Source organism: Aspergillus foveolatus, assembly GCF_047715535.1.
Source record: "Aspergillus foveolatus strain CBS 279.81 unplaced genomic scaffold BDW70scaffold_46, whole genome shotgun sequence".
Lineage (NCBI taxonomy): Eukaryota > Fungi > Ascomycota > Eurotiomycetes > Eurotiales > Aspergillaceae > Aspergillus > Aspergillus foveolatus.
In genome coordinates, this window is record NW_027396110.1 from 36,042 (window position 1) to 63,434 (window position 27,393).

General features: G+C 51.0%; 10 protein-coding genes and 4 non-coding genes across 14 annotated transcripts; 5 read left to right on the top strand and 9 right to left on the bottom strand.

The window, feature by feature from the left end:
* Positions 1–602: 602 nt before the first annotated feature.
* On the bottom strand, positions 603–1,180 carry BDW70DRAFT_140848 (dolichol phosphate-mannose biosynthesis regulatory protein). The gene is made up of 3 exons (XM_073737688.1): positions 1,144–1,180; positions 997–1,077; positions 603–943 (listed from the first exon to the last, which is right to left on the bottom strand). The coding sequence occupies exons 1-3, from the start codon at positions 1,144–1,146 to the stop codon at positions 755–757; spliced, it is 273 nt and encodes a 90-aa protein (XP_073593626.1). The 5' UTR covers positions 1,147–1,180; the 3' UTR covers positions 603–754.
* On the top strand, positions 1,181–4,105 carry BDW70DRAFT_140849 (uncharacterized protein). Its single transcript, XM_073737689.1, has one exon. It carries the CDS (start codon positions 1,361–1,363, stop codon positions 3,968–3,970), a length of 2,610 nt encoding a protein of 869 aa, XP_073593627.1. The 5' UTR covers positions 1,181–1,360; the 3' UTR covers positions 3,971–4,105.
* A 41-nt stretch (positions 4,106–4,146) lies between these two features.
* Positions 4,147–10,955, bottom strand: BDW70DRAFT_152122 (uncharacterized protein; the record flags this gene model as incomplete). The annotated part of the gene is made up of 7 exons (XM_073739395.1): positions 4,147–4,636; positions 4,673–6,006; positions 7,457–7,555; positions 7,631–7,878; positions 7,939–8,821; positions 8,852–10,703; positions 10,798–10,955. 7 exons carry the CDS (start codon positions 10,953–10,955, stop codon positions 4,147–4,149), a joined length of 5,064 nt encoding a protein of 1,687 aa, XP_073593628.1.
* A 1,193-nt stretch (positions 10,956–12,148) lies between these two features.
* Positions 12,149–14,522, bottom strand: BDW70DRAFT_140867 (uncharacterized protein). Its single transcript, XM_073737690.1, has 2 exons — positions 14,151–14,522; positions 12,149–14,097 (listed from the first exon to the last, which is right to left on the bottom strand). The coding sequence occupies exons 1-2, from the start codon at positions 14,196–14,198 to the stop codon at positions 12,772–12,774; spliced, it is 1,374 nt and encodes a 457-aa protein (XP_073593629.1). The 5' UTR covers positions 14,199–14,522; the 3' UTR covers positions 12,149–12,771.
* A 77-nt stretch (positions 14,523–14,599) lies between these two features.
* Positions 14,600–14,670, top strand: BDW70DRAFT_t139. The gene has a single exon. It is a non-coding gene; the product is annotated as a tRNA-His (tRNA).
* Positions 14,671–14,737: 67 nt separating this feature from the next.
* Positions 14,738–16,207, top strand: BDW70DRAFT_140876 (6-phosphogluconolactonase). Its single transcript, XM_073737691.1, has one exon. It carries the CDS (start codon positions 14,856–14,858, stop codon positions 15,819–15,821), a length of 966 nt encoding a protein of 321 aa, XP_073593630.1. The 5' UTR covers positions 14,738–14,855; the 3' UTR covers positions 15,822–16,207.
* A 799-nt stretch (positions 16,208–17,006) lies between these two features.
* Positions 17,007–17,077, bottom strand: BDW70DRAFT_t143. The gene has a single exon. It is a non-coding gene; the product is annotated as a tRNA-His (tRNA).
* Positions 17,078–17,168: 91 nt separating this feature from the next.
* Positions 17,169–18,183, top strand: BDW70DRAFT_140877 (uncharacterized protein). Its single transcript, XM_073737692.1, has one exon. It carries the CDS (start codon positions 17,498–17,500, stop codon positions 17,705–17,707), a length of 210 nt encoding a protein of 69 aa, XP_073593631.1. The 5' UTR covers positions 17,169–17,497; the 3' UTR covers positions 17,708–18,183.
* Positions 18,184–19,657: 1,474 nt separating this feature from the next.
* Positions 19,658–19,728, bottom strand: BDW70DRAFT_t142. Its single transcript has one exon. It is a non-coding gene; the product is annotated as a tRNA-His (tRNA).
* Positions 19,729–19,786: 58 nt separating this feature from the next.
* BDW70DRAFT_140878 (uncharacterized protein) lies at positions 19,787–21,121 on the bottom strand. The gene has a single exon (XM_073737693.1). The coding sequence runs from the start codon at positions 20,747–20,749 to the stop codon at positions 20,054–20,056; it is 696 nt and encodes a 231-aa protein (XP_073593632.1). The 5' UTR covers positions 20,750–21,121; the 3' UTR covers positions 19,787–20,053.
* A 41-nt stretch (positions 21,122–21,162) lies between these two features.
* On the bottom strand, positions 21,163–21,549 carry BDW70DRAFT_140879 (uncharacterized protein). Its single transcript, XM_073737694.1, has one exon. It carries the CDS (start codon positions 21,403–21,405, stop codon positions 21,247–21,249), a length of 159 nt encoding a protein of 52 aa, XP_073593633.1. The 5' UTR covers positions 21,406–21,549; the 3' UTR covers positions 21,163–21,246.
* Positions 21,354–21,424, bottom strand: BDW70DRAFT_t141. The gene has a single exon. It is a non-coding gene; the product is annotated as a tRNA-His (tRNA).
* A 1,546-nt stretch (positions 21,550–23,095) lies between the features above and the next one.
* BDW70DRAFT_89632 (uncharacterized protein) lies at positions 23,096–23,710 on the bottom strand. The gene has a single exon (XM_073745140.1). The coding sequence runs from the start codon at positions 23,604–23,606 to the stop codon at positions 23,250–23,252; it is 357 nt and encodes a 118-aa protein (XP_073593634.1). The 5' UTR covers positions 23,607–23,710; the 3' UTR covers positions 23,096–23,249.
* Positions 23,711–24,213: 503 nt separating this feature from the next.
* BDW70DRAFT_162212 (uncharacterized protein) lies at positions 24,214–24,819 on the top strand (the record flags this gene model as incomplete). Its single annotated transcript, XM_073741091.1, has 2 exons — positions 24,214–24,312; positions 24,661–24,819. The coding sequence occupies 2 exons, from the start codon at positions 24,214–24,216 to the stop codon at positions 24,817–24,819; spliced, it is 258 nt and encodes an 85-aa protein (XP_073593635.1).
* Between the last annotated feature and the right edge of the window lie 2,574 nt (positions 24,820–27,393).

Below are 27,393 nucleotides of genomic sequence, written 5' to 3' on the forward strand. Positions count from 1 at the left end.
CTGATGTCCGTAATGGTATGACGCCAACAATAACAATACATCTGTGGGGATGAGCTTCAGCTTCAAGGAGCTAAAAGGGATGTAAGGGAACATGGATACTCACTATGGAGCAGAAGAGAAATACCAGTTTCTTGAATCTGTACTGGAGTGTATCATCTTGCTGGGACCCTTAAGCCGGAGTATACAAAGTACACTAATACGACCTATTACACTGAGGGGGTGGTGAGCCATGATCCGGCATCAGCCCTGCCAAATAGCATTTCTCAAAGGTATCATCCGAATGCCATGGTTCTCTTCATCTTCTCCTATGGATCAAAGTTCATCATCAATGGCGACCGGTTCCAGCCGCAACTGAACAACCAACAAGAACCCGTGACTTCGATCACGAGGTTGTATATCATCAGCTTGCCAGGTCAGTGCCATGGTCAAATGCATTATGACGCTTGGTCAGACCAAATCTTTGATCGTCTTGTTTCAAGAACAGTCAGCAATGTGGCGTCTAATATCATAGGTCTGCTTTTGTCTCTTTTTATCTACCAAATCCTTTGGTCAAGTCCTCTAGGAAGAGAATCGATAAGGACTACTCAGTGATTAAGATCAGCTTAATCCGCTCAACTCAGGGACATGTTGCCTGGTCAAATCGAAATTATAAGAGGAAATAGGAAACTATAGTTACAGGTATCTAGATATAAAAGCACACCCCGTGGCCGAAAAGTTCTCCTATACGCACCCATATCTCCTTCAGCTGTTCTCCTTAAGTCTTCTTCTTTGCAGCGGCCGCCTTGGCCTTTGCTGCCTTCTTCTTGTTGCTATTGATCATGACTATTCCGATAAATGTGCCAACGACAGCGGAGCCCAAAAGGGTAAGGAACACGGGGATGCGGATGGCCCAAACGCGAGGGGGGAAGAAGGCATGGAGAGGGTGGCCGGGGTCGACAAACGGCTGTCATAATGTTAGCTATTCGTCTAGCAAAGTAATGAGCATCCATCACGTACCATGAGAAGTGTCCACGCCGTGTAGTAGAGGAAGATCGCAGTAGCGGCCAAAAGCATGGCGGATCCCACAAGGTGGCCCAGCTGGCGTAGGGTCAACAGTTGCTTTTTACATTCTCATGAGTAGTCAATAGTGGGGCGATCTCTTACCATAGTGACAAGGAATGGAGACCAGATACAGACAAGACGTCGTTGGGATGTTTGTTGTATACTCGCAGGAGACTCGGCCAGCCTGGCTCCTGAGTGATCACGTGGGTCACCGCGCTAAGACTCTTTGCCGCCTCATGTTCTCTGACCTCCATCCAGCTCGACCAGTTCGACAGCTCGAGGTCCTGGGTCGGAACTGATTTTCATCGAGGCGCGGAAAATGTCGGACTCTGTCGTTCTACAGTCCGCTGTGCGAGTACCCACGCCTCCCCCAGGCGCTTCCTACTCCCCTCAACCCTCCGGTTCACGAAAGCGATCGCCGCCCTCTCGTTCGCCCTCACCGAATCGGCGTCGCTCGCCTCCTGGCGACTCGGCAGACGCTGACCGCGACGTGCCACGCATTGACCCGGAGCGTGCAATTGAGCGTGAACGTCAGTTGGCGGAACGAGTCCGCCAATATGAGCAGCAGGAAGCTGCGCGGAAGCCTCTGACGGAGGAGGAGAAGCAGGCCGCGGCCAAGGCAGAATATGAAAAGCTCCTCAACATGCGCTCCGGAGGTACATACATTCCTCCAGCGCGACTCCGGGCCCTACAAGCGCAGATCACGGATAAGACCAGTAAAGAGTACCAACGGATGGCTTGGGAGGCTTTGAAGAAGTCGATAAACGGTCTCATCAATAAAGTCAACGTGTCGAATATCAAGTATATCGTTCCAGAACTATTTGGCGAGAACTTGGTCCGGGGACGTGGTTTGTTTTGCCGGAGTATCATGAAAGCCCAGGCGGCAAGTTTGCCGTTCACGCCCATCTACGCTGCCATGGCGGCAATTGTCAACACCAAGCTGCCGCAGGTCGGAGAACTCCTCTTGAATAGGTTGATTATCCAGTTCCGGAAAGCTTTCAAGAGAAACGATAAGGCGGTCTGCATATCATCAACGACATTCATCGCCCATTTGTGTAACCAACAAGTCGTGCACGAAATGCTTGCGGCCCAGATTCTGCTTCTTCTGCTTCACAAGCCCACCGATGACAGCGTTGAGATTGCCGTGGGGCTGACGCGAGAGGTTGGCCAGCATCTGGAGGAAATGAGCGGCCCAATTGCCTTGGCCGTATTTGACCAATTCAGGAACATCCTACACGAGGCCGATATCGACAAGCGCGTGCAGTATATGATTGAAGTACTTTTCCAGGTGCGCAAAGATCGATATAAGGATAATCCCGCCATCAAGGAGGAACTTGACTTGGTGGAAGAGGAGGATCAAATCACCCATCGGATTGGGCTGGACGACGAGATTGAAACTCAGGACAGTCTGAACGTCTTTAAGTACGACCCTCAGTGGGAGGAGCATGAGGAGGCCTACAAGAAGCTGAAGGCAGAGATTCTTGGAGAAGGCAGTGATGACGAAGACGAGAGCGGCGAGGATGACGAGAGCTCAGACGAGGAGTCCGAAGAAGAACGACAGATGGACATCAAAGACCAAAGCAATACGGACCTTGTGAATCTGCGCCGAACGATTTACTTGACTATCATGTCCAGTATTGACTTTGAAGAATGTTGTCACAAGTTGATGAAAATCTCGTTGCCAGCGGGCCTGGAACCTGAACTTCCTTCTATGATCATCGAATGTTGCTCTCAAGAGCGGACGTACTCCAAGTTCTATGGTCTTATTGGTGAACGATTCGCGAAAATCAATCGCCTCTGGTCAGACCTGTTTGAAAACGCATTCGCCAAATATTATGACACGATACATCGATATGAGACCAATCGGCTGCGCAATATCGCTCGTTTCTTCGGCCATATGCTGAGTACAGATGCACTTGGCTGGCATGTTCTCTCAGTCATCCACTTGAACGAAGAAGAAACAACGTCGAGCAGCCGTATCTTTATCAAGATCCTTTTCCAAGACCTTGCGGAACATCTTGGTCTTCCAAAGTTGCGAGAACGAATGACAGACGAGCTTCTGCGCCCAAGCTTTGAGGGTCTGTTCCCGACGGACAACCCACGCAACACCCGTTTCTCAATCAACTACTTCACCAGCATCGGTTTTGGTGTCTTAACAGAGGAACTGCGCGAGTTCTTGAAAAATATGCCCAAGCCCGAAGTTCCTGCTCTGCCACCTGCGCGGTCGCCATCTGTCAGCTCCCGCTCATCCTACTCATCCCGTTCTCGTTCGAGCTCTTACTCATACTCTCGCTCCCCATCCTACTCTCGCTCTCCTTCTCGCAGCCGCAGCAGGCGACGTTCAATCAGCAGAGGAAGGTCCTATTCGCGATCTGTGTCCGGCTCATCCCGCCGAAGCTACACCCGAAGCTCTTATACCGCCTCGCGCTCTAGATCACCCGCGCCGCGAAGCCGCCGCCGCCGCTCAGTCTCATACAGTCGGTCTCCACCTCGCAGCCGCAGCCCACCCCGTCGAACTCGCCGTGGACGTACGGACTCTCGATCCCCGCCTCCACGCCGTAGTTTGAGCCGCAGTGTCTCTCGCTCCCTAACCCCACCTCGACGAGGCGGAAGAGCCCGTAGCTACTCCAGGTCACCCTCCCGGTCACTCTCCCGGTCTGTCTCCCCGCCACCCCGCCGAGCACCTGCTCGTAGACGCTACTCGTCAGAGTCGATGTCGCCTCCTGGACGGGCCAAGAGGAGCATTTCTGGATCCCGCTCGCCGCGACGCCCACCGCCCGGCCGTCGGGCCAGAAATTATTCTGTTTCTCGATCGCCTAGCCCTCGCTATGGTAGAAACCAGCGCCGACGGAACTCCAGCCCATCGCGATCTCCGTCTCCCCCACCCCGTCGGCGCCCGCGATCTCCTTCAACACCGCCTCGTCGGTAGTCTACGATCTCAATATTAAACGTGCATGCAATCGGTAATGGTTCCGGGAATTGGGGTTTTCTAGTTGTTAAACGATGTATTTTAGAACCTTCGCACTTACTCGTACCAGATACTACTGAAGTGCAAATCCTATCTCATATTCTATTCTACTACACTGTAACTCGACCGTCAAACCTCTAGATGCCCTCCCCGGCTTCCCACACGCACCTCTTACACAAGCACACCCCACCCAAAGCGCCAGCCGCCCACTCCCTCCTCTCCTTAACACTCAACTCCACATCACAGTAATGATTCAGGATCTCCTCATCCTTCCGAATCCCCCCCTTCGCCTTCTCCCTCTCCTCACCCTGTCTCTTCCAAACAACCCTCTCCTCATCCCTTCGAACCACAAACGCAATCTCTCCGCCCCATTCCCATCTAACATTCGGATCACAGCTATGATTGGCAAGACACCAAAGTGGATGTACCGCGCACGTCTCGGGCCCGCCATCCCACGTCGAGAGGCGGCCCGATGCCGTGCCCCTGAATTTGGCATAAAGCGTATTCAAAATCCACGTGTCGTAGCGGTGTAGCGTAGCGTACGGATCCAGTCCCATTTCCTCAACAATACGCATAGGCTGCAAAATGGAGAGGTGGAAGCTAAAGGGGAGTGTTTCCAGCTTCTGTCTATGTCGTCTAGTCTGCTCTTCAACAGAGTCTGACTTGAGTTCTAGCTGTTTGGTGGATGGGGATGAGACAAGCTCGGATGTGACGTAGGGTACAAAGTCGCCCCAGATGTACTTGACCTCATCCAAGTCCAGCGGGTTCACATCCTGAGTTTGAGCCATGGCCAGAGCGCGGCCAAGTAGAAGCAGGTAGAGGTAGTCTGCTTTATCCTTGGGATCTGGAATGTCCTTCCCGATAGACTCGAGGTTCTCCATGAGACCGCAGACGGCACCGTGGTAGGTTATCTGCGCTTGATCATGGCAGGTCTGCGAGCAAAAGATGATGTCGTAGCATTCGGCGCACGCGACGGGTGGGTTCTCAGAGGATAATGGCGGAAGGGGGCCGTTGCAGGCGTCGCAGGTGTCGTCGTGGAGACGGTTCGTAGCTGTCAATAGAGAGGATTCCTGAAGGATCGTTTCACCGGGGGCGAGATCTTCTTTGGCGAAGAGGCCGAGTTGGATGGAGACCCCTTCCTCTTCTTCCTCTTCTTGTTCTCTCCCGTCTTCTTTCTCCTTGTTCTTGTTGGGGGTGGTAGTTTCATGGAGAACAGGCAACGCAACGGCTCGCACTTCGCACTTGGGCGCAATGTCCTTGAGTCGCTCGTTTAGGAGGCGCAGCGTCTCCGGTGACTTACGATCTGGCTCGTGCTCGTTCCAGGGATAGAGGATTCGACGGGCGAAGCCCTGCGCCTTGAGTTTGCTAGGGTCGAATCTGGACTCGTCATTGAACATCCCGCAGTCGTCAGCGAGCCCGAGGCCTTTCCCAGCCCCGTTCAACATCCTGCTCTCCCGTCCGATCTCCAGAGTCAGATTAGTGAGATCCTGTTTCAGCACTTGCAACCCCTCAATCTCGTTCCCATCAGTCGTCAACTCATTCAGCACGACACGCCCACGGTGAGCGAACTCGTACGCATCACGCAGACACCCGCATTGCTTGAGACCGCTGACGAGCAGACAATAGGCATCACCGATCATGGATCTGTATTCCTCTTCCGTGACGGGTTCGAATCCGTCGTCATCATCTTCATCTTCATCCTCCTCCGCCTGCTCATCTTCCTCTGGTACCTTGGCCGGTGCCGGTGCCGATACCGGCGTCACCCTCTTTCTAGCATGAAACTCACATCCATCCGGGTCAACAACCGAGTCCAGCAACGACAGAGCACGATATGCATCTGCCGAGGAAAGATCAGGAAATCCCAGGCGCTCATGGATCCTAGCGCGCCTTAGATGGCGAGAGGGGTTGTGCGGGTCTGCATAGAGCTCGGTTGTTGCAGCAGCACGGTCTTGGAGGAGCCTTTCCGTGTCGATTTCCATGTCGACTGACATAGAAGTCTATCTATAGATAAGACGCCTAGCAGAGAGAATCTCAAGCCAAACCGAGATCTTTTTTTTTTTGCTTTTTCTCTCTATCACTCTTCTCCCCTTCTCTTCCCTTACTTTTCTGGCCCTGTGCTGGGGTAAACTTGGTGGAGATGATAGGTATTTCCCCTCTGCCCCGCGATCTATAAATTTTCAGTTGCAGTGGCGAGTCCCTAAATATTGGTGTAGATGCGGAATTGCTGTGCCGCAAGTACAGGTCAAGAAGCTGGATAAGCTTGTCGATTTACTGTAGGGCGTATACAGAGTTCCGAGGTTGACGATTGAAAATAATCTGGATTGGCTAGTCCATCAAACACACTTTCCAATTCCAAAAATTACTCTGTAAGTGCCCAAATCGAAATATCTTCAAGCCCACCGGCCTTCTCTCGGCATTCTTCCCACCAATCAGAAACTGTAATCTCCGTACTACTGCATAATCGCGCTGACTCAGAAATATGCATACGACCACCTGTTCCACCCGAATGCCATCTTCTATTCTTCTACGGAGTACATGATTTCAGAAAAGATATGCATCTAGAGAGAATAATAGCACTTAAAACTAATTGCACTCCACTGGGATCACGAGTGGTATCTGCATAAAATGAAATTTGTTCGATTGGTTCAGGGTTCTTCCATAGAGCAGCCAGGGAGCAGTTAGGGCTAGTCCATCGACCGATCCAGTTCACCAACCAGGTTGCACGGTTAACTACAAACCGCCACCCAGGAGAAATTCCGATTTCCGAAAGGGCTGGATTACTATTCTGTTTGTAGTCTATTTCAGGCAGCACGGGTAGGCTAATAGCGGGTCAGGAACGATGCTGTCCAGCTGTCAAGCGGTTAAGCTGTCGACGTCAACATGGCATCAGCATCCTAACGCTCATAGGTACCCGAAAGAGACAAATGCGCCGAGATCGAGCAGTCTAAACTGATAGGATAGACGCAGTGAAAAGGTCGTGGATACAGCATCCGACGCCCCTCCGATCCCCAAGCCGCTGACGTCGTGGCTGAAGATCGCTCTCCTACTAAAGCAAATAGCGAGTCTCGGGCTCTCTTATTAGACTGGAGACGACCCAGGGCCCTCAAGAATTCGGAATCTCGATTTTTATTTTAGGAACAGGAAAAAAAAAATTGAGATTTAAAAAAGAAGTCTAGCCTTTTTCTGAAATAGAGAAAATTGAAAGATAGCTAACTGAATTCGAAAGATTAGAGTGAACCAGGGAAGAGGGCAGGGCAGAACAGATCGTGATGATTTCTCGCATCCGTTTCCCTTCTACGTTGACCTGACTCTGATTAGATACGTCGGATGTCTCCCTCACATCACCTACGCCGATAGGTATCCGTCAATAAACCCTGCCTTGTTCACTGATTTAAACGGCAGGAATGCCGCGGGGGAAGGGGAAAAAAGAGAAGGGGGGACACTTACACTGCAGTTCTCATCGAGCACAATCCTCGGATGTTCGCCAGGAACGAACCCGCCCTGTTGCTGGCGCACAGTAGCCGCGAATTGGGCAAGCATGTGTCTCTGTTTAGGCTTCAAGTTAGCTAGTGTCCAGGTCTAGACCCGTCTAGACTTCGTGGGTAGGAAAGTGGGACATACAGTCAGAAACGCATCGCTCATTCCCCCTTGTCGCTGGACGTCGTTCTCGCTCATGATCCGGTAGCTATCGTGCATACATTTGGCGCTCTTCAGTCCGCCATAGCCTGCCCCCAGCGTGTTAGCCGGGTTATTGGGGTCTAGGATATTGATGCCGTTGCGGGCGTCCTCCTGAGCACGCTGGTCCGGCGAAAAAATTTTGATGGTGTCGTCGATTCCCGAAGCCGCGATGGTAGGCTCGTAAGGATGTCCTGCGCACAACATTAGACATGCCCAGTCTCATTGAGGCTCATTCTATGCTGACAACGTACCTTGCACGACATTGACCACTTCATCATCCCCTTTTAGGATATTCACTAGCTTGCAGGTGTCTCGCTCCCAGATGAATAAGTGACCTGAATCGCTCCCGCTCACCACATACTCGTCGTTTAACCCGAAGAAATTCGCGTCCTTGACTGTTTTGACGTTGCAGTGTCCGCGATAGACCCTTGTGTGCGATGAGCACGGAACATGGCTCTCCACGTCCTCACGTCCGCTTCTTTCGAAGCCGTAACTCCGGAACAGGCGTTCTGCAGCATCTGATTCTGAACTGTCGTCCATGTCTTCGTCGTCGTCGTCGTCGTCGTCGTCGTCGTCATCATCATCATCATTTTCTTCATGCTCATCCGAGGAGCTGGAGGCAACGGCAATCCCAAAGTTCTCCATTTCACTTCCCCTATCGGTGGTCATGGGTGTCTGGGATTCCAGTATCTCATCCGATCTGGCACGATGGCTCTGCTGACGAGAACCTTGGTTGATGGCCAGGCTAATATCCTGAATAGCCTCTTCTTCAACGTTCGCCTCCGTGTCATCCTGCGATCTTTCTACCACTATCTCCTCATCCGAATCATCCTCGACAGTAGCATTGAGACCACCGAATGAGCGGTTGACAAACTCAAAGTTCACACCGGTCCCCGCGTCCATCAGAATCCCACGACCAACCGAAAGGAGCCAGAAGTTTGTTGTTGACGTAGCTGGATCAGTGGCACTAGAATCAGATCCAGCCAGCCTATTCGTCCCGTCTGCCCCATTGGTACAGCCTTCCCCGGCTTCAGTCTCGCTCGCAGCGTCATTTGGAATCGCGCTTCTCAAGGCGTTTTCAAAAGCATCCACCGCTGCTTTCTGGCTGGGGAAAAGTATACGGGTCTCGTCATGCTCGAACCTGGAACTATCAACATTTACCACGGGACTTTCATCCGCAAGGTCATGCAAGTACGGAATAAGTACTGCCTCCAGAGCACCATCGGTCGCGAACGCAGGTATAGGGAACCGGTCTCGGTTCCGGCCATGGGCAGCGCTGCGCTTGAAGCCGGAGACGACAGCACTGCGGCCTCCCTCGGCGAACAGTATCAGCGCCTTCAAGAAGTCGTACCCGAATTGCTCCCTGCGTCCAATGACGTTATCCTCCCCCGGCGCAGGTCCGATCTGCTGGAATCTCTCGAGAACATCGTCGTCTACTCCATAATCCTGCACGTCCCCACCTAGAGCCCGCGCAAGTGTGCCGGCGGCCTGCACAAACCTGTAAGCTGACTCCCTGTTACGTCGCAGCGTCTGCTGCACGCGCACGACTTCAGGGGTGGGATTGAGGGGGTATCCCCAGGTCCTCATGATCTCTTCCATCTGAGGTAAGAAGGTCAGTGCTAGCATCAATGCGGAAGAGAAGGAGTCGTGGAAGGCCACGACAGAGAACGGAGTTGCCATATTAGCATGCTCACGGGCCGAGGCTTCGAGGGAGAAGAGAGCCTTCCTGAGCTTGACAAGGCCCTTGGCAATTCTCAGACTTTTCCTTTGAGCCTCATTGAGCACGGAGTACCTCGCCCGTTCCATTGCCTCCGCCGAAGCCACGGCGGACGCGGTGGAACCCTCGTGTAACAAGGAAGGAAACGGTATGTCCTCTGTTTCGCCATTGCCATACCGGACTCGAACTGCTAACTCCCCTTCGCCGTGAGTCTCTTCACTTCGGCGGGCCGACCTTCGTCTACCGCCGCTGGACTGGGAGGACTGCGAGGTCCTAGGTTGGCGCTTACGCTTTCTGTCCTTGGAGCTCCGTCTTTTACGTGAGCTAGATTGACCTTGCACGGATGACCGTTGCTCCTGGGTGCTTAGTGCGTCGGGACTTCGGACCAAGTCGAAACTGTAAATGTGGTCGCCAGACCAGCTCACAATCATCTCATTGGGATTGGCATTACTGATTTTACACGCTGTGATATGGCCTTTATACCGTGACTTGGTCCGTGTCTTGCCGTTCGGCGCAAACCTTCTGACACACCGCGTCGCCTGGCCCATTAGCTCCTCATCATGGCTGCTTCCTATGCCAGGGGATGTACCGGGATCACCCCGTTCAGCGGCCATGTCTCGACCTAACATACGTCTGTCATGGAGGAAGCAATGCAGGTGGGCCCCGCCCAAAGCAATGTAATGCGGCTGGCTCGGAGAGCATGATATGGTGTTCAGATCGATCCTGTGCCGCTTGTACGAGATCAGAGATGGGGGAACATTCGAGTCATCGTGCCCTTCTCCTACGCGCTGCGTCATGTACAGAAGGCCGCCCCGCGGCTTGGGGTACGCAGAGGAAGGCAGGCGCAGATCCCACTGGCGAACTTCACCGTCCTCAGAGCAGGTCAGGAAGAGATATGGAGACGACTCCGTCACGATGCGCTTGACGCGGTCCGCATGGCTTCGATAAATGCGGGCATTAGTGTTGCCTACACCAAGATATCGCGTATTGCCGAAAATCCGGTTCAAATGCGGGTTTCTTGCTTGATTGGCGAACGCTGGCGGTACTCCCTGCGAGCCACTCCGGCCGCTGGAATACTCAATATCAAAAACTCGTACCTGGCTATCACCAGCAGCAGTCACAAGAGTCTGGTCATTTGAGTGCGGCATAAATGCGACAGAGAAGATATTCCCCGTGTGACCGGTGAAGACGCTGGTGTTTAGTGCAAATGGTGCAGTGGACGAGTCTGGCTGGTACGAGTATATATTCAAGTGAAAGTCGTCCGAGCCCGACGCGAGAAGGCGACCAGATCGCGACCAGCTGCAAATCATCAGTTTCCCAGCCGCTGGGAATGATTAAGAAGCGCCGACAGAGAGATACCGAAAAGTGGGACGGGCGAGGGTCGCGCACATACCTCAACGCATTCACACAGCCGGTATGGCCCCCCAACTCATTGACAATGTCTAGATCGTTGACCCATTCCTTTGAACCGTAGATGCCGCGAATATTGGCCGTCGTCGTGCCTCCTCCGGCCTCCCGAAGCCAGATGCGGTCGTACAGAGACCTCGACATTATTTTTGGATCGACGTCGGTCGTGGTCCGTGGAGAGAGACTGCCTTGCTTGAGTGTTCAGGATTGGGTCATCTTACGACCACCGATCCGCCAGAGTGACGCCAGGTAGGCGAAGGCTTGAGGGACGAGACGGCACGGCTACGGAGACATCCAAGAGCGAAGAATCTTGATCAAGAATCCCAGGCGATAAAAATAGCAGTGACAGGGAAAGAGACAAGAAGGCGCGCAACGGATATCAAGAATAATGTGGCCGTCTCTAACTGAATCAAGTGGTGGTGTAGCGGGGAAGGGAGACGCAGAGGACTAATGAGATCAGGGGTAGGTCACGGCAGGTCACGGTAGGTCACGGTAGGTCACAGTAGTAGTCCCTCTGATGATTTCCTTGGCTGGAGGCGCTGGCACTGGGACTGGGACTGGACTGGGACTGAGTCTGAAACTGGGACTGGGTGGGAGCAACACCGCTTGCACGAAAAGCAAAAGGAACGACCGATCGGGAGGGCGAGGCAAGATCCAAAACGAGAAAGCGCGACTGGAGAGCGACTGGGAGCACTGTTGAATGGAGATCCAGTGATCCACCGGCCCAGAATTTTGTGTGGCCTCACACTCTCTTCTCTCACTCTCACTGGCCTTGGTCTTGTGCTTGACCCTACGCGGAGCAGTTCGTGCACACTATGGCGCTGGACAGAGAGCTGAAGCTCGTAGTACAGACTGCTCTGTGGGTACTATCTGGGTAGGGAGGCGCTCTGCAGATATGCGCCCTCCATATTATCCCAGAGTCACGATCCCCAATAGTCCAGCATCATCATCATGGCCGGTGATGTCACACTTGTCGCCGTGTGGTGGCAGACTGGCAGAGCTGCTTCCATGTCCAATCCAGGGTTCTAGACAGTTCCATCGCGGTCTGGACGGAATCTCCCACCCTCCATGTTCGGAGGGAGGGGTAGCAGCGGTATAGTAGTCTAGTAATGAGCTGGGGGCAGAAGAGACACAGCAGCGAGTCTAATGAGCGATATTAGGTACTCTGTAGAACAGGTGGTCGGCTTTTCTTTTGTTCTTCCCCAACCTGTAATGAGTTAGTGACGCAGTTCGGAAAAGAGAAAACCTGCTTTACGCGGAAACTGTAATCGAGGCTGGATTCTGGAGCTGCCGAAGGGCCCCACCATTTAGTCCAGACCAATTTTCGGATTCGACGTTGGCATATACTCCCTCCACTGCATTCCAAGTCATCTTTTATTCAATTGATGGGTAATCAATATTTATGATCAAATTTCTGATCATTATTCTATCTACGGAGACCCAGAGCTATAAACCAAGTCCAATCGAGATGTTAACCAAACAACAGCATGTCTCTGGCGAATCTTTACAGCTTCGCATAGCTGAGGGCATGTGAGGCCCGCGTCTCTCGAGATTCACAAAAGGTTTCAACCGAGTAGGTCGAGGTGCAGACAGAACGACTCAATCAGCAGTGCATTGCAGGGTTTATAATAGAACGTTGCGACCGTCACCTCGTGTGCAGTTCGGCAGTTCATCTACTACCACCCGCGATTGATGAACATGGCAAATACCCAGAATGGTAGATGTTCTGCAAAAACCGGTTTTGTCGCCTGGTCCTTTTGGACAGAACTCTGGTCGACCGCGCGCCTGCTTTAAATGCAACTGAGGGCGCATTTTCGTGGTGGTACCATGAAGAACTGAAAGAACAGTAAAAACAGGTTCTGTCCCCTGGTTCTAACCGATAAGGACACGACTATCATACACTCCGCGAAGGATGGGGGGGGCGGGTTTATGGATGGCATTGGTTGGTTGGACCGGTCTCTCATGATTTGAGCGCGGGTCGTGTCCAAAGTCCAGTTCTCGGCATCGCTGGTTCCTCGATCGGTCGCATCTCAACCAGTTGTTGGGCCATCTGACTAACCCGAGTCCTTTCAGATTTCACACAGTCGGCTTCAATTTTGCGGATGACATTCAGTTCTTCGACCATCTGACTGACCAGATCACCAAGACCTTTGGCCATTCGAATCAAAGCAGAACGATTGAGCGCTTCCACATCTTCGTGTCCTAGAATATCAAGACTTTGCAATTGCCTCGACGCCAGCTCTAGCTTCATTATCAACGCGTTGGTTTCTTCCCTCCACTCGCGCCGAATGGGGTCAATGAAGTTTTCGCCCTCTTGTCCTACATTTGCCCGGGCTTCTTGAATTTTCTCGACTGTTTGCAGCCATTCCTCGAACTCTATAATGGCCATTGTGTACCGTCCATGACTGTCGCTAAGACCATACACCTCGTCGGCGACTTGGGATAGAAGCCGAACATGTTCTGCAAATCTCTGCTGCCCGTTGTGCTCGCCCGAGTTCTTAAACCAGGAATGCAACGCCTGTCCATTAAGTTTCCTCTGCGACTCTTTCTCCTCGTTCAAAATAGCCTTGTAGTCACCGGCTACGGAGTTATATTTCTCCCTTAGGTGCGCCTGCGCGTCTCGTTCCCATTGGTCATTGCGTTGCTGCATGGACTGGTGTAGAAGACTAAGCTGAAGAAGTTCGGTCTGTAGCGCCGCTACCTCTGGCCAGGATGAAGGTATTAGGGATGAGACCTGGTCAGGGCCGTTGTCGGGTGTCGAAACCGTTGGTTCCTGTGCCTTCTTTGGGGAAAACTGCTGCTGATACGTAGAGAACTGATTCCGTGTTCTAGACGCTGTAGATGTTGCTGTCGACGGCATAGCAAGATTTTTGGAAGACGGCGTGACTATCTGACTCTGATGTCTAGCATGTCCACGCGGTGCCGTCGATGTTACAGTGCTTGAGCGTGTCGGCTGCCTCAGAGAGGATGAACGTACCGGCCGCGCGGGAGGGGGCATGTCTGTCTTCTTCGGCGCAACCGGTTCTCCATTTCGCTGTCTAACGGTCTCATTGCGCTTAACAGGGGATGTCGGAATCCGTCCGACAGTCCTTGTACTTGTTGGAAGAATGGTGGGCTTCGCAGATGATGGAATTCGCAGCTGACTCGGACGGACGAGGCTTTGGCGACGCGTTAGGTTGGAGGAAGCGATTTTCGTGGGTTCGGTCTTGGACGGAGCCTCATCAGTCAATTGTGAGGTGGCGGAGGGCTTCAGGTTTGAAACCGTGCGCCCTACATTTGCGGCAGGCTTTTTAGATGTGAGGCGGAAGTTGGAGGGCTCTGGGGTTCAACTGATCTCACCTGCTTCCGAGTCTCTCGGGTGGAAACCGAACGCGTGGGGATTGGCATGTCGAGATCACAGTTTTGGCTGCAGGTTGGAAAGGGGAAAGGAGATGGAGAAGTAGGAAGTAACTCCAGGCGCTCAGTAGCTGATTTTGGAGATCAGATCAAAGCTGCGGTCACAGCTGACAACAACAATCGAAGCTTGGCACTTGGTACTGCTGCAAGGAGGCACGCGACACTGTAGGCAATCAAATTCAGATTCAAAGCTCCAGTCTGAGTGTACGATTTCTAGAAGAAAGGAACGACCCTGATCTCAAACCTCTGAATGGATCGATTATTTGGGAGCAGAATGGTTCCTGCGGGGAATTCTCCCTGATGCTCAGAGCTAAAACATGTCTAGGTTAGCTCGAAAAAGCTAAAGAACAATTATAAGATACAAATAAGAAAATAATTATGTCAGCAAAAAAGGTGCCGTGGTCTAGTGGTATGACGTCACGTTGTGGCCGTGCCAGCCCCGGTTCGATTCCGGGCGGCGCCAATCTTTTTTGCCGGAAATTTTTTGCCCTTACTCCTTATCAGCACCAGCGGCAATAGCGCAACCATATTCCCTGCTCTGCTTTCTAGAAGGAACTAATACCTAGCACGTTGGCCATCATCATAGTTACATCGGAGGAGGTCCCGACCCCGAGCCGACGGCCTCATTCCGGGCAACGACGGGTATATATGGAACAATATGGATCAGTCCTTCCTGCCCCGCCACCCCACCTTAGCTCTGACCGAGACCACCCCTCAGTGACCTCACCCATCTCTCAACTTTTCTCTATCTACTTATTCTCTTCCATCCTTCCTTTACCATCTAACAAGTATACGTCAGTTCATCGCCATCCCATCATGCCCGGTCCAGCTCCGAACCTTTTCAGCTTTCAAGATACCGATGCCCTGGCCAAGCAATTACGGCCCTATGTCCTCCGCAATCAAAACGCGGCTTTGAGCCGTCACAACACTTTCCGCGTCGCAGTATCCGGTGGCTCTCTCCCTACTGTTCTCGCGAAAGCTCTCCTCGCTCCCGGGGATGGTACTCCAGAGGATACTGCTCAATTTTCCAAGTGGGAAATCTTCTTCGCGGACGAGCGCGCTGTCCCTCTCGACCACGAGGACAGCAACTACCGTCTTCTGAAGGACGAACTGCTTAGCAAGATCCCTTCGGAACTGGGCTCTCCCAATGTGCACACGATCGATGAGAAGCATGTCAATGGCGACCCTCAGGAGTTGGCGGATTTGTACCAGGAAGAGCTGATGCGTTCTTTTGCGGCCAAGGACAGCGTTAAGCTGCCGGTTTTCGACCTCATTCTTCTCGGTTGCGGACCAGATGGCCACACTTGCAGTCTTTTCCCTGGACATGAATTACTGCGGGAAAAGGACGCGTGGGTGTCTGCTATCAGTGACTCTCCGAAGCCGCCACCAAAGCGCATCACGCTCACATTGCCCGTCGTCACGCATGCTGTGAGCATCGCCTTCGTCGCCACTGGTGGAGGAAAGAAGGATATTCTTAAGCAAATCTTCGATGCAGAGGAAGGGAGGAGCCTTCCGTCTGCGCTGGTCAACCAGGGTGGAGGTGAGAAAGTTAGTTGGTTCACCGATCATGCGGCTGTTGACGGTGTTGCGTTTCCAAGACGGGGAAGCCTGTAACTGGGTTGGGCGACTCCATGGGCGATTCCATGGGCTAGAGCTCAAAGTATCGGTCAAATATTGATGTTCCATGCGTCCACCTGTATGTTTACATTATAGATTACCCAGGCTGGCATTTTACTTTCTTTCTCCGTGCAAAATAAGGTTATGCTTATACTCACGTCCTTGCTCTCTCACTGCAAACATCCTAAGTGTGTCATCCTTCTAGGCATTACATATTGAAGAGTCTGAAAAGGTATTGTCGTTCATATCTCATATTTACCCATACTAGCATAGGAAAAGCTAGTTCCACGCGTCTAATTTGCAACCATTGATTGAACATGCCAATTTCTTGTCAGCAGGTCAAATTCTTATGACACAACTATACCTTCTAGCAAAACACATTGTGGAGCCAGTACATCAATTCATTTCTCAATATGGCCTTTTATATTATCTCCTCTTTTCGCCGCCGTCGTCGTTTTACCTCTTAGCCAGGCTTTATCCGATTATCTTCGCTTGAACCGTGCCCTTGGTTGCTGATCTTCAACCCACCCACCCGGGCCGTTTAGAAAGATAAATGCATTCAAGACAATGTCTCTGCCATATCGGCAGTAAAAACCATTCCCCATGAGTATAATAGCCAATGTAATACCACTAGAACGTGGTTATTTGGCTGGCTTCGTTTTCAGTAGCATGTTACTGAACACCGCAAGGGCAAGTTGTCTCTAATCTATGAGCTGAGGAACTGCGGATCCTTGCTGGCCACATGCGTAGGTGCTTTAGCCACTACAGATCGCAACAGGGTATATCTGTGAGGCAGTCAGCCTCGGCCTCAGTCATGCTCATGCCTTGCTGTCAGCGTTAACGGTTGCAGTCAAGCGTGACCGCTTAACCCTTAAACCAAAGCTTGTCAGGGTGCAATCTCTGACCTCCTCGATCAGATTCAAGAGAATCGTCCTCTGAAAGCTGGGCAATTAACAGGAGATGAATAATAGTTATTACGTCTTAGAATATGCATACCATCGCGGTATGCAGTGGCATTGTGTGGACAGCCTTCCAGTTCCGAACGCATGTGAGTGAAAACGGACCAATTGACATGAGCCCGCGAGCTATATAAAATCAAAGTCTGCAACATTCGAAAGAGTAGGGAAGTCAAATAAAAAAGCTTACTTTTTCAATATGCGAAGTCAAAGAGGAAAAAAAGTTTGGCGCCGCCCGGAATCGAACCGGGGCTGGCACGGCCACAACGTGACGTCATACCACTAGACCACGGCACCTCGTAGTTGAAAAACGGCTAAATATTTAAGTATATATCCATGCCTTCAAAATGGCTGTAACTTTTCTCTTTCTTTGGCTAACATTTGCGACTTTCAGAACTTTGTTTTCTCCCAGCATATCCTTATTTGAGCCCAGAGCACATCTTCCATATCAACTTAGGTGAACCCACATGCCTAGCATACCAATCCGAGACTTCTATCTGAGCTGAACCTAGTCTGAGATCAGAGTCAACCTTTATTATCCATTACAAGCGGTGCAGAGCGTCCGTATCGTTCAATTGCCTTTGTTTTTACTCCCTAAAGTAGGGTGCAGAAGTCTGTCAACAAAGACTCGAAGTAGGGCTTTGTCTAGCCAAGCATTCTTATCAAGAGAAAACCAGACCTCCTAGCTCAACAAAATCCAACAGCTACCGGTCTATTATGACTAGCAGACCTCGTTGTACTCATGCCGACTACAAAGTTGATTGGATTTGTGCGTTGTCCTTCGAGATGGCGGCTGTGAGTCTCATGTTAGATGCGATACACGAGGATTTACCAGTCTCTCCAACAGACCCCAATACGTACATTCTCGGTAATATTGGAATCACAATATCGCTGTTGCCATTTTACCACAGGGTATATATGGTATAACAGCAGCCGCAACAGTGTGGCTTCTGTCAATTCTTGGCCGAGGGTCGAGCACACGATGTGTAGAAAGAGAAGGATGTAGCTGACAGCATCTTGGACGAAGAGCTGGACTGAACGAAGAACAGTCAGAAAGATCCATTCTGTGTAGCTGGAATGCGGCGCTTGGTAGCGGGGGTCGGATTCAGACACTCGCTAGGGAGTCTCTGACGTGCTTGACTTTGTTTGATGCATTGTGCAAATCCAGAGAAATGGTGATGCGAAATGGTGTAAAAGGCATCTGCATTTCTTTAGGGTTGGCTTCATAGTGCTCTGTTGAGTATTGGGTATTGATTTCATGGATCAGAGCCTAAGTTATGGAAGGTCTACCTTGCTTGTATTGGGAAGTCGACTGGAGAGTGAATCCAGAAGAACTGACAGGGGAGGCGTGACAGCCTTTGACTTAGCGTTACCTTGAGTTCGTTGTATAGACGATATGTCATGATATTTGCTGCGCTAGTGCAGTGGCTCTGCATTCTATCTACTCTCTCTACGAAGGTGCATCAAAGGATCCACGGTATCCTGAGAGTATATGCTAATATAGTTATTGACTGTTGTTTTTCCACATGCATGGGTAAGTCCACATCAGTTCATGCATTTAACATTAATGTCCAAGTCAACTGATAGGCCCAGGATCAGTCAAGAACACAGCAGCGGGAACCCAGCAGGAATTTAGATCACGTCAATGTGGGCCTCTCAGGACGCACTGTCAGATACCCAGGCCGTGAGCGCATCGCGTCACTGACGTCGACGGAAGTGCCATGGACTTTAAGGGCCCCTGGAGCTCCTTATTAAAGTCATATTTGTGCACATTGCGCGCGCAGAAGGAGATGGGGCCGCACTCGCGCACAAATGCATCAATTATCCACGGCCGGGGCTTTTGGTGCTGCCGATGATAAGGGCGTGGCTGCCTGAGAGCTAGTATCAAGCACCATGGCTCGAGAATGGTATACCGAATCTTGGCTAGGATTGTTATTTCAAGGAATTGTACGGGATAAATCAAGTCATATTAGGGTCTATCGATGGAACTACATTTGCGGCCTTCCAGAATATCTCGAGACAAAAGAACCGATTGCCTAAATGAAGAGTATCAGGCCCAGGCCCGATGACTCTCAATCAGGAGCTCCGGGCAACTGCCCGGTATCCTCCGGTCCTGTTACTCATTCCTCCTACCAGATATCTTCCTGTCGTCTCCGTTGTTTTATGATAGTGCTGAAGAACTGCGTGGTCCTGGTACTGTCGCGGCCCTCGGGCAGTCGGTCACTATAACGGAGGCTCGTCCACAGACTCAGAGCCAGCCTGCAATACTTTTGCGCTTACTTGTTCGGAGTCACGAGTTCATACAGCAATTGGTCGTGTTCATTCTTGATTAGGCTCAAACAGTTCTCTTCGTCCTAATAGCGTACAGGGCAGAGAACACTCAATCTCTTTGGTATCCTTTTATGCCCTCATAGTGGCAAGTTCTAATAATTAGACAACTGACCATACTATTAAAATTCCGCTTGGACGCCCAAAAACCAAGTGCGTAGATACTTGCGCTATCGTCTGCGTGAAATTGGGGGGTTGAAGCCTTGCATCTAGGTAGACTCAGGCCGGACATGAGGTGCTACGCTCCTGAGCCGGCATGTCCTGCTTCTATGAGGGCTCTTCATATGCTCGAGATTTTTGGAAGCGGTTAATAGCACGCGTCCCAAATACAGACGTGAGCAAACTAGCCTGGGGCGAGTAGTCTGCATCCGTACTGAACTGAGTTAGAGCAGTCGGATTGGCTGGCTAGACCAAATGGCCAGACTCAGATCTCGCTCCAATCCCAATCTCCTGCCAAGAAAAAAAAGAGGTCCGAGCTATTCTTAACCTCCATCTAGCAAAGTGAGCTTTACTACCAAAAAAGAAAAAAATTCAAGACGAAAAAGAAGTTGGCGCCGCCCGGAATCGAACCGGGGCTGGCACGGCCACAACGTGACGTCATACCACTAGACCACGGCACCTGATAATTGAAAAAGATAGTACATATTAATATCTATAAGGAGAGACACAGCCGCAACTCTTCAACCCATTGTGAACCGTCAATGTAATGATTTTTTGATAACCCAGCGAGCTTTAGAACATTTTCCATTATCATGATTTGATAGGCCAATGTGACAGCGCAAGTGGAGTGTCCGCTGAAAACAAGCCCTAACTTGGCAGTCTGTAGTCATACCCAAAGACATGCTGGCACGAAGTGCCAAAACAGTTGAGCTATACTCAATATCTTTTCCATTTCCAAAGGAGCCTTTCATGTCCTTCATGCCTAGGGAATAGGAGACCTGGCCACTAAGCTCTAGCCGAGCGGTGTAGTAACGATGCAAGCTGTAGTCTATTGTTCCTTGAGGGAAGAAGCAACGCTGACGGGGTCCAATGGGCGTCCGTCCTTTCCGTACAGGACCTACTCAGCTCCAAGGAAGAGTGTGAATAGCTGAAGGCAAGGGCTCTGGGACTGGCCCCCGCTATGCCGCAGGTGTCTGTCACGGTGGGCATTCTGGTACGTGGATACGAGAATGTTGTGCTGAGTACGGTGGCCCAGGCATGGTGGAAGATGCATCGTTTGCATGGATGCAGTGGACGGATTGTGGCAGGCCTGGTTAACATTGGCACTGTTGTCTGTGGCAAATGTACGGGCACATGCCAGCCACGAGCCCCGCTATAAGGACTGGACACTCCGGTGTCCGCCGTGACGCTTCTCTTGGTTATCGTTAGTCTGGATCTGGACGGAATGCCGGCACCTGCTTTGGTGCTGCTTGTCAAATGTGATAGCATTGAAAATGGACACGGTACTATCCGACGGATGTAGAGGTCGAGTAATATAGGCAGGGTGGTCTGGTCTCGCCTTATCGGCTTTGTACTCGCTGTCCACAGCATGTATTTTGGTTGACTTTGCTGGCGTGACTGATATTCTCCATCCTTTTGATGTCTCTGTAGACACGTTGAAACCGCAGGTCTGATCATCGGAGTTCGATCGACTGCGTGCATGGGCGACCTTGACACTATATATATAAATGTGGCTGGATTATACAACTTTCACCTGCCATTCGTTGTGGAGGATACTGTCAGCATGTACAGCTAGGCCATAAAAACCAATTGGCAATATGCCGGTCCTTATATTCCAACACACCCCCTAGAAGGTCGGCTGATTGCCTGTTTTGTCCCTTGGGTTATTGGTGGTTTACCTGTAGCTAGTATGTAGCTACCTTTAATCACCCTGCTTATGATCTGGTTTTACGGAAAAGGTACCACAGGTGGGAATCGATCATCGAACCAACTTCTTATGGCCGGCGTTTGTATATACAAACGGACTCCGGGCTTATATAGCCATTCCGGGCTCATAACCTGTCAGCATGTACAGCTAGGCCATAAAAACCAATTGGCAATATGCCGGTCCTTATATTCCAACAGATACCATGCGCTCAACAAGAGTTGGATACGATATTCAGCGAAAAGGACGCCAAGCCTCCCCATGTGATGTACCATCATATAGTATATAGGAGCAGGCGTTTGCATGATGTAGCGTAGAATACTAAGAATACAAGGCATTCACAACACCATAGAATAAGTGTGTCGAGGGAAAAAAAAGCAATGGCGCCGCCCGGAATCGAACCGGGGCTGGCACGGCCACAACGTGACGTCATACCACTAGACCACGGCACCTATTAGTTGAAGGAGCGCTCAAGCTTTGCCTATAGAAAGCGCATGCTGTCTGCAGCTTATCGTGGATCACGTTGCGTGATCGTGAAGTCCATGTCCCGTGTGCTAGGGTTTACGTGCAAATGGGCCGGAATATCGATTAAATTAGAGAGATATAGACAAATGAAGACGCCGTTTGTTACGCCTACTCAAGTCGACAAATCCGTCGTCAGCCATCGACTTCAACATGACGTGGGCTTGAATAACCACAGTCGCGCTCACGCAAGGAGTTGATAACTTGATATCATCCCATATCATATCGCCAGGTATATGTCCTCGTGGTTTGATGAGATCGAGGAGTTCTGGTTTGCTGATATCGATTGTGATCTATCTTCAAGGGGGAGGGGTAGTGGTGATGTCAGAGCCTGACAACGTGGCCCTGAGGATCTGGCATTATCCCAGTCGCATGAGGCCATGGACTGAAGATACCCCTGGAATGACTGGCTGCTCGTTGATCGACTCAAACCATTGTCAAATCAGCAACCTTGGCACAGACGGTGCCTACTATTGGTGGCCTGGGTTCCGGTTGCCCTGAAGCAATGAGAGATCACGGTTTGGTCAACGTGCATTAGGGCCATCGAGGGCCCATGCACACTTACGCCATCGTGCAGGAGTCCTGACGGACGAAGTGCCGGGGTCGATTCCAAGGTCGTTCTCTCTGTTTCTCCTGTTGGCCATTGCACTTGGAATCTAACTAGGTCTGGATCCTTGCTGTCGCAACGTCGTTCGACAGAATATATACGTGACTGAAACGCACGACCCCTCCATAAATGGCGCCAGGCCCGAGACGGGATCGAAGCACAAGGCACTGCACTCCAGACTGCGTAATGATATGCGGGGTTATGCACGATACGGGTTCATCCGTCGCGGTTAGACTGCAAGTGCCTGCCTCCCCAGGGGACTTGGCGGGCAGAGCTCGCAGGGACCCATCGGCCAAGGTTGGAGTCGCTGTGGATAGACGGTCGCGGGGTACACTAACTACCAAACCGTGGCCTAGATGGACCAGGAATCCTCAGTAAGAGTGGCAGGCGGGAAGAGGAATGCGAAAGACTCCAAATTTCACTCTTTCTCTTCTTTCGTGTCCTAGTCGAAGACGTCACCAGGGCAATACCGGGTTACAGGTGCAATACCTTATCAGTGTCATGCAGGATTGACGCCAGGATGTCGGCGAAATCGGCACATTGAGGCAAATTATAAAATGCCTCAAATGGCATTAATATGCAAAGAGTGCCCTAGCTTAGATGCTAAAGTCGTCTAACTCGATACTAACTCGATAGAAGCCCAAAGGGTTTTAGTGTAGCAGTGCTGTGTAGTATGATCATTCGAGGAAAGGCCCCGCTCGATACCTACCCGACGTACGGATAAGGAGTCCACGACACATCGGTTGGGCCAGGTCAGACCATGGTCGTGGTTGAGCTTCCAGCCTTGGAAGCTGACACCAGCCCGGGTAGGTAGCCCACCAATTAAATAATCACGTGGAGAAGATTTACCCCATTAGTCCGTCTAGCCGCCTGCGTTGTGGTACTGTCAGAGAACGTGGTGTGCCGCAGTGCCGGAGAGATACCAGTAATCCTGAGTTAGAGAGCACGGGTTGGGAAGGCACGAGGCGGGATGGACGTCTTTGAAACGCTCATATAGGCTCCCACCAATTGCCTGATTACCCGGGATACAGCTGTCAATTGATTCTTCATGGTTTGAGTCTGAGGTGAGACGGGCGACGGTTGTTGTCCGACACAGCCACAGCCGAAGGAGTACGTTTTACGTGCCCTGCCATCCCGACGGGCTATATTTACCGGGGACGAGCAGACCGTGGTAAAAGAAAAAACCTCAGCTGAGAGTCGTGAGTCGAGTTCATGGTATTTATCGTCATCGATGCGATGGATCTTGAGCTATGCGGCGAAAGATGATCCGGTTGACAGTTCGACTTGGAGGGGCCATGGATACATGACTTCCCCGCTGGATATATGATCCGTGACGAGATTGCCGTACGGAGCGTTTCTGTACCTGTAGGGCGAATCTGGGCGATCGCTAAACAGTCATGACGACACGACAGAATGACGAGCGACGACCCAACCATACGGTCGACAGTGCTGATTCCATCTGCACGATCTCTCGCACAAGCTATCTGATGACGAGTCTCAAGCATAAGTATGGTGACATACAGTCTAGAAATGTGAATTAGGCCATCCACACTGTATCAACAATGCAGTACAAACAGCGGGCAGGGAGAACCCTCAACTAGTACCCGCTATGCGACCATGGATGCAGCCCGCCAGATTTCTTGGTTGACACAGTGACATTCTGTGGTTGACCACTATTTTTTGACAGTCTAGAGGATTGAGAGTCTAGAGCGACTATGGAGCAGTGAATATTGCAAGAGCGCTATCTATAGAGTATCTGGTGAGCCTAGAATTTAGAATTTGAAGGAGTCGGTCATAAGAAGAATAAGCCAGATTAAAGGAAAAAAGAATTTCTTTTTATTAAATAAAGAGGGAAAAAAAAAAAATTCCCGAAAAGGGGAATTGGGGAGGAAACAGGGACCTGAGCGAGAAAAACGGAAGCCTGAGGGGTGGGTCGATTGAAACTCTAAGGCTGCCCCGGCCTGGCCCATACTAAATACTTACTTATACGCCTCCCTCCGCTTCTACAATCTTTCACTTTCTTCTACTCTTCTGCTTTTAGCGACCGACCAAAACTACAAAATAATCCATACACTCTGCCGCCTCTGCTTTCCGATCGTCACATCTACCGCCATGAGCTCCTCCTCTGTCCAGGTCACCCGCCCTCCCTCCAGCGCCGGCACAGGAAAGGACGTCGCCAACACCAGTGCCCCAGGAACCATGAGCTTCGATGTAGGAACCACTTTCCGTTTTATTCTGGCATATCTGGGACCATTTACTAATAGAGATTATCCACAGATTATAAGATGTTCCAGGTGCCAGAAGAGCCTGAGTATTGAGAGTGACTCTACGCCTGGGGTGGTTCGATTCGGCATGAACAGCTACTACTGTAGTAGATGTGCTTCGATGGTTGGCTTTATCCGCTGAACGAATGGATTTCTGAATACGGCTACGACGCGATACTCTATTCTGCCTCGCAACGATGTCGGACACCAGTTATCGAAACCATACACTACTACAAGTCGAACTCGAACTCACACCGGACCCTCCTCTCGTCATTTATAGACTGGGAAGCCATAGTACCTGGATCTCGGCACCGATATCGTCGGCCTCGCCGGATGGGTCATACAACAAATGGATGACATTCGCCCTGGACTACCTGGACACCTCGATACTTCAGACATGTTTCGAAACGTCTTCACTGTGCTGGCGCAGAATGGCCTCGTTGAGGCCAAATAGCATTGGCAGGTCCAGTCACTGTTTATCAATAATTCCGCAGCCACGTCGCTCTCTCCGACAGTGTTTCCGCATACCAGTCGCAATTAAATGCAGTCCGAATGAGCTTCACTCGCTTATCGGCCCGGTCGCACGCGATACACATTGGAACCTGCGATACTACGAATTCTACCACGATTTAACAAAACGTTTGGGAATTCATTCGGAAATAGACAACCGGGGGCCCCGCATTTCATCTTCCATCAATAGAATAGATTACACTCGGACTGTTATTTGGTCGCGCTTTTTTTCGCCGGGAGAGAAAGTAATATGACGTGGAATTGGCTCGGATCGCAACACTCCGTGTATCTAGCTAGCTAGCTACGAACGCAAGCATTTTTGGCAAACAAATTCCTCTGTTCTCCAGTTTCAATAAGGACCACTTTGCTGAAACTACTGAAACTACTGAAGCTACTGAAACGGCCCAATTATGATGCTAGACTAGAGCCCAGATCAGTAATGTGACGCGCCTATCGCAATGTTAATCTGCGGTAAACCCCAGAGATCTTCGCCACGCCTGCGGTGAACTCGTAGATCACTCGGACGGGAGGAAGCGCCTGCATACGATGGCTTATACTGAGTAGTTTTGGACACCCAGAATGTCGGTCCTCGATCCAAATGATTACCGTCCCCTCAGCTTTACAGTCAGATGAGAGTCTGAGTTTCGACATCGACACCACAACCACGCGACATTGAGAAACCCCGTACGTCCGTAAATACGAGCTTATGTCTCACTCCCCCTTTCCAGAAGAAAGCATTGCAATACTAGCACTCTTGCAGCCTGGAGATTCCACGCACCCCGCAGTGGATCGATTGAAGAATTTTGGCTCCATGACCCATGTGACTGCCAGAATCTAAGATTCCGAGATTCCAATCTGAATCTGGAGAAAGATTGAATTTGACGGGGTATACAGGCCCCAGAGACTAGTAGGTCGCTAACTACATCAAGCTATTAGACTGGAGAATCGAAAGGCTATTCATGCCCCCTTGCGGTTTGCTGCAAGCACGCAACTCCGCGGCCACCATGTGCCTCCCTGCTCCTTCCTTGCGGGTTAAAGATGTTCAACTGCGATCCGCATCTCAGGTCAATCCGATCGGAAAATACTCGGGAACCAGGGTTTGACTGTGGGGGAATGTAGATGACGGTGAAACTGCAGAGTATTAGGTGCTCGTCTGCAGTAGTGGTCGTGCGCTACTATTATCCCGTAATTCTGGAGCCCCTAACTGGAGTCCTCTGGAGCCCACCAATCGCCTTACACTGTCGCGCCTGCGACGCTACTAACCTGCTACAGCATCTATCTTAGGGCCGAAGTCGGCTTTGAGTGAATCAGAGGAACCTAGACTGATATCGACAGGGTGCAGCTTCATTCCAGACAGGAAAAAAAGATTAGGGAAAAAAAGCAAGAAAAACTAGCAGCTCGGAGAACGCCGTCAGAGTGAGACACCGAGACCGTGCCTGGCCGTGGCGGGTCACAGCTGTGCCCTACATTGATCATCCAGGTTGGCCTGTCGGTCAGCCAGCCACAGCCACAAGCCATCAGGACACAAAAACAAAGAAAAGAGCGCAGACCGCGAATTGGCAACCACAGAGTCCCCTATTCTTTTTTGTTGGGTTCGAGCTGCAATTCCGAAACTGTGGGTCCATTGTTGATCGGTGGGCCGATATCGATAGAGCTTTTTCGGGTTGTTTCATGTTGTCGCCACTGCTTCGGCTATGCTCTAACTGATCTGAGCGTTATTTGTGTCGATTTCTGAATGTTGATCTGAGATGCCGAGTGCTTGTCTTGACTCTTCAAAAATGTTGGCGGTTATTTGCGGAATTGGTCCCAAGGCGAAATATGCTGTCAAGGGCGAGCTAAACTCGAGTCACCCAGCAGCGTGACTACATCCTGAACCATGTGATATCCTCGTTAGGGCGTTTCGTTGAAACGGTAAACTCAGTTCCATCTCACCGGGCTGAGACCTGGCACGTTCGGTCTCGCTCGGCATCCCTTGACAGCGCTGACTGCTGCTGCTGACTCCACGCATTAATGTGCACGGGATTGAGAGGCTCGGGTCGTGCATATCTCTGTCCAGTAAGAGTTGAACCTGAAGAGGCTCACGGTTTGCGTAGTACCTTCGAGATTTTTCTAAAGCAGCGCATGAGCCACGTTGCCAATGCTGTTCGGCAACACCACTTCAGTCTTGTCTCGCCCTGGGGAGGCTCGGCCGGCGCCTGCTGATTGGACCCGAATCAAAAGTTCACAAGTCCATGCCAAGTGACCACTCATGTGAGAACCTCAAAGTGAAGCTCAGAATTTGTTGCCTACGCGACGTGATTGGCACTATTATGGGCAATGGCATGGTATTTTGTGTCTGACCATGTAGAAGTGTGATTTCACAAGGCAGCAATTTCTCCAGGATCTGAAGCGGCTATCTGTACCGTCGGGGCGGTTACCGTATGTGTTTTACAAAGGCAGAATGCAGAACTGCAGGTCGAAAGGAAAATCCTCCTTACCAACCAGGCAAAGTCGCCGGTAACCCGTAGCCTCCAAAGGC

Coding starts and splice junctions, on each gene's coding strand:
- BDW70DRAFT_140848 (XM_073737688.1), bottom strand. Junction 944..996: donor CGGCGTGGACACTTCTCATG/GTACGTGATGGA, acceptor ACATTATGACAG/CCGTTTGTCGACCCCGGCCA.
- BDW70DRAFT_140849 (XM_073737689.1), top strand. CDS start 1,361: ATGTCGGACTCTGTCGTTCTACAGTCCGCTGTGCGAGTACCCACGCCT.
- BDW70DRAFT_140867 (XM_073737690.1), bottom strand. CDS start 14,198: ATGCCAATCCCCACGCGTTCGGTTTCCACCCGAGAGACTCGGAAGCAG. Junction 14,098..14,150: donor CCCGAGAGACTCGGAAGCAG/GTGAGATCAGTT, acceptor ACATCTAAAAAG/CCTGCCGCAAATGTAGGGCG.
- BDW70DRAFT_140876 (XM_073737691.1), top strand. CDS start 14,856: ATGGAACAATATGGATCAGTCCTTCCTGCCCCGCCACCCCACCTTAGC.
- BDW70DRAFT_140877 (XM_073737692.1), top strand. CDS start 17,498: ATGACTAGCAGACCTCGTTGTACTCATGCCGACTACAAAGTTGATTGG.
- BDW70DRAFT_140878 (XM_073737693.1), bottom strand. CDS start 20,749: ATGCACGCAGTCGATCGAACTCCGATGATCAGACCTGCGGTTTCAACG.
- BDW70DRAFT_140879 (XM_073737694.1), bottom strand. CDS start 21,405: ATGACGTCACGTTGTGGCCGTGCCAGCCCCGGTTCGATTCCGGGCGGC.
- BDW70DRAFT_89632 (XM_073745140.1), bottom strand. CDS start 23,606: ATGCTTGAGACTCGTCATCAGATAGCTTGTGCGAGAGATCGTGCAGAT.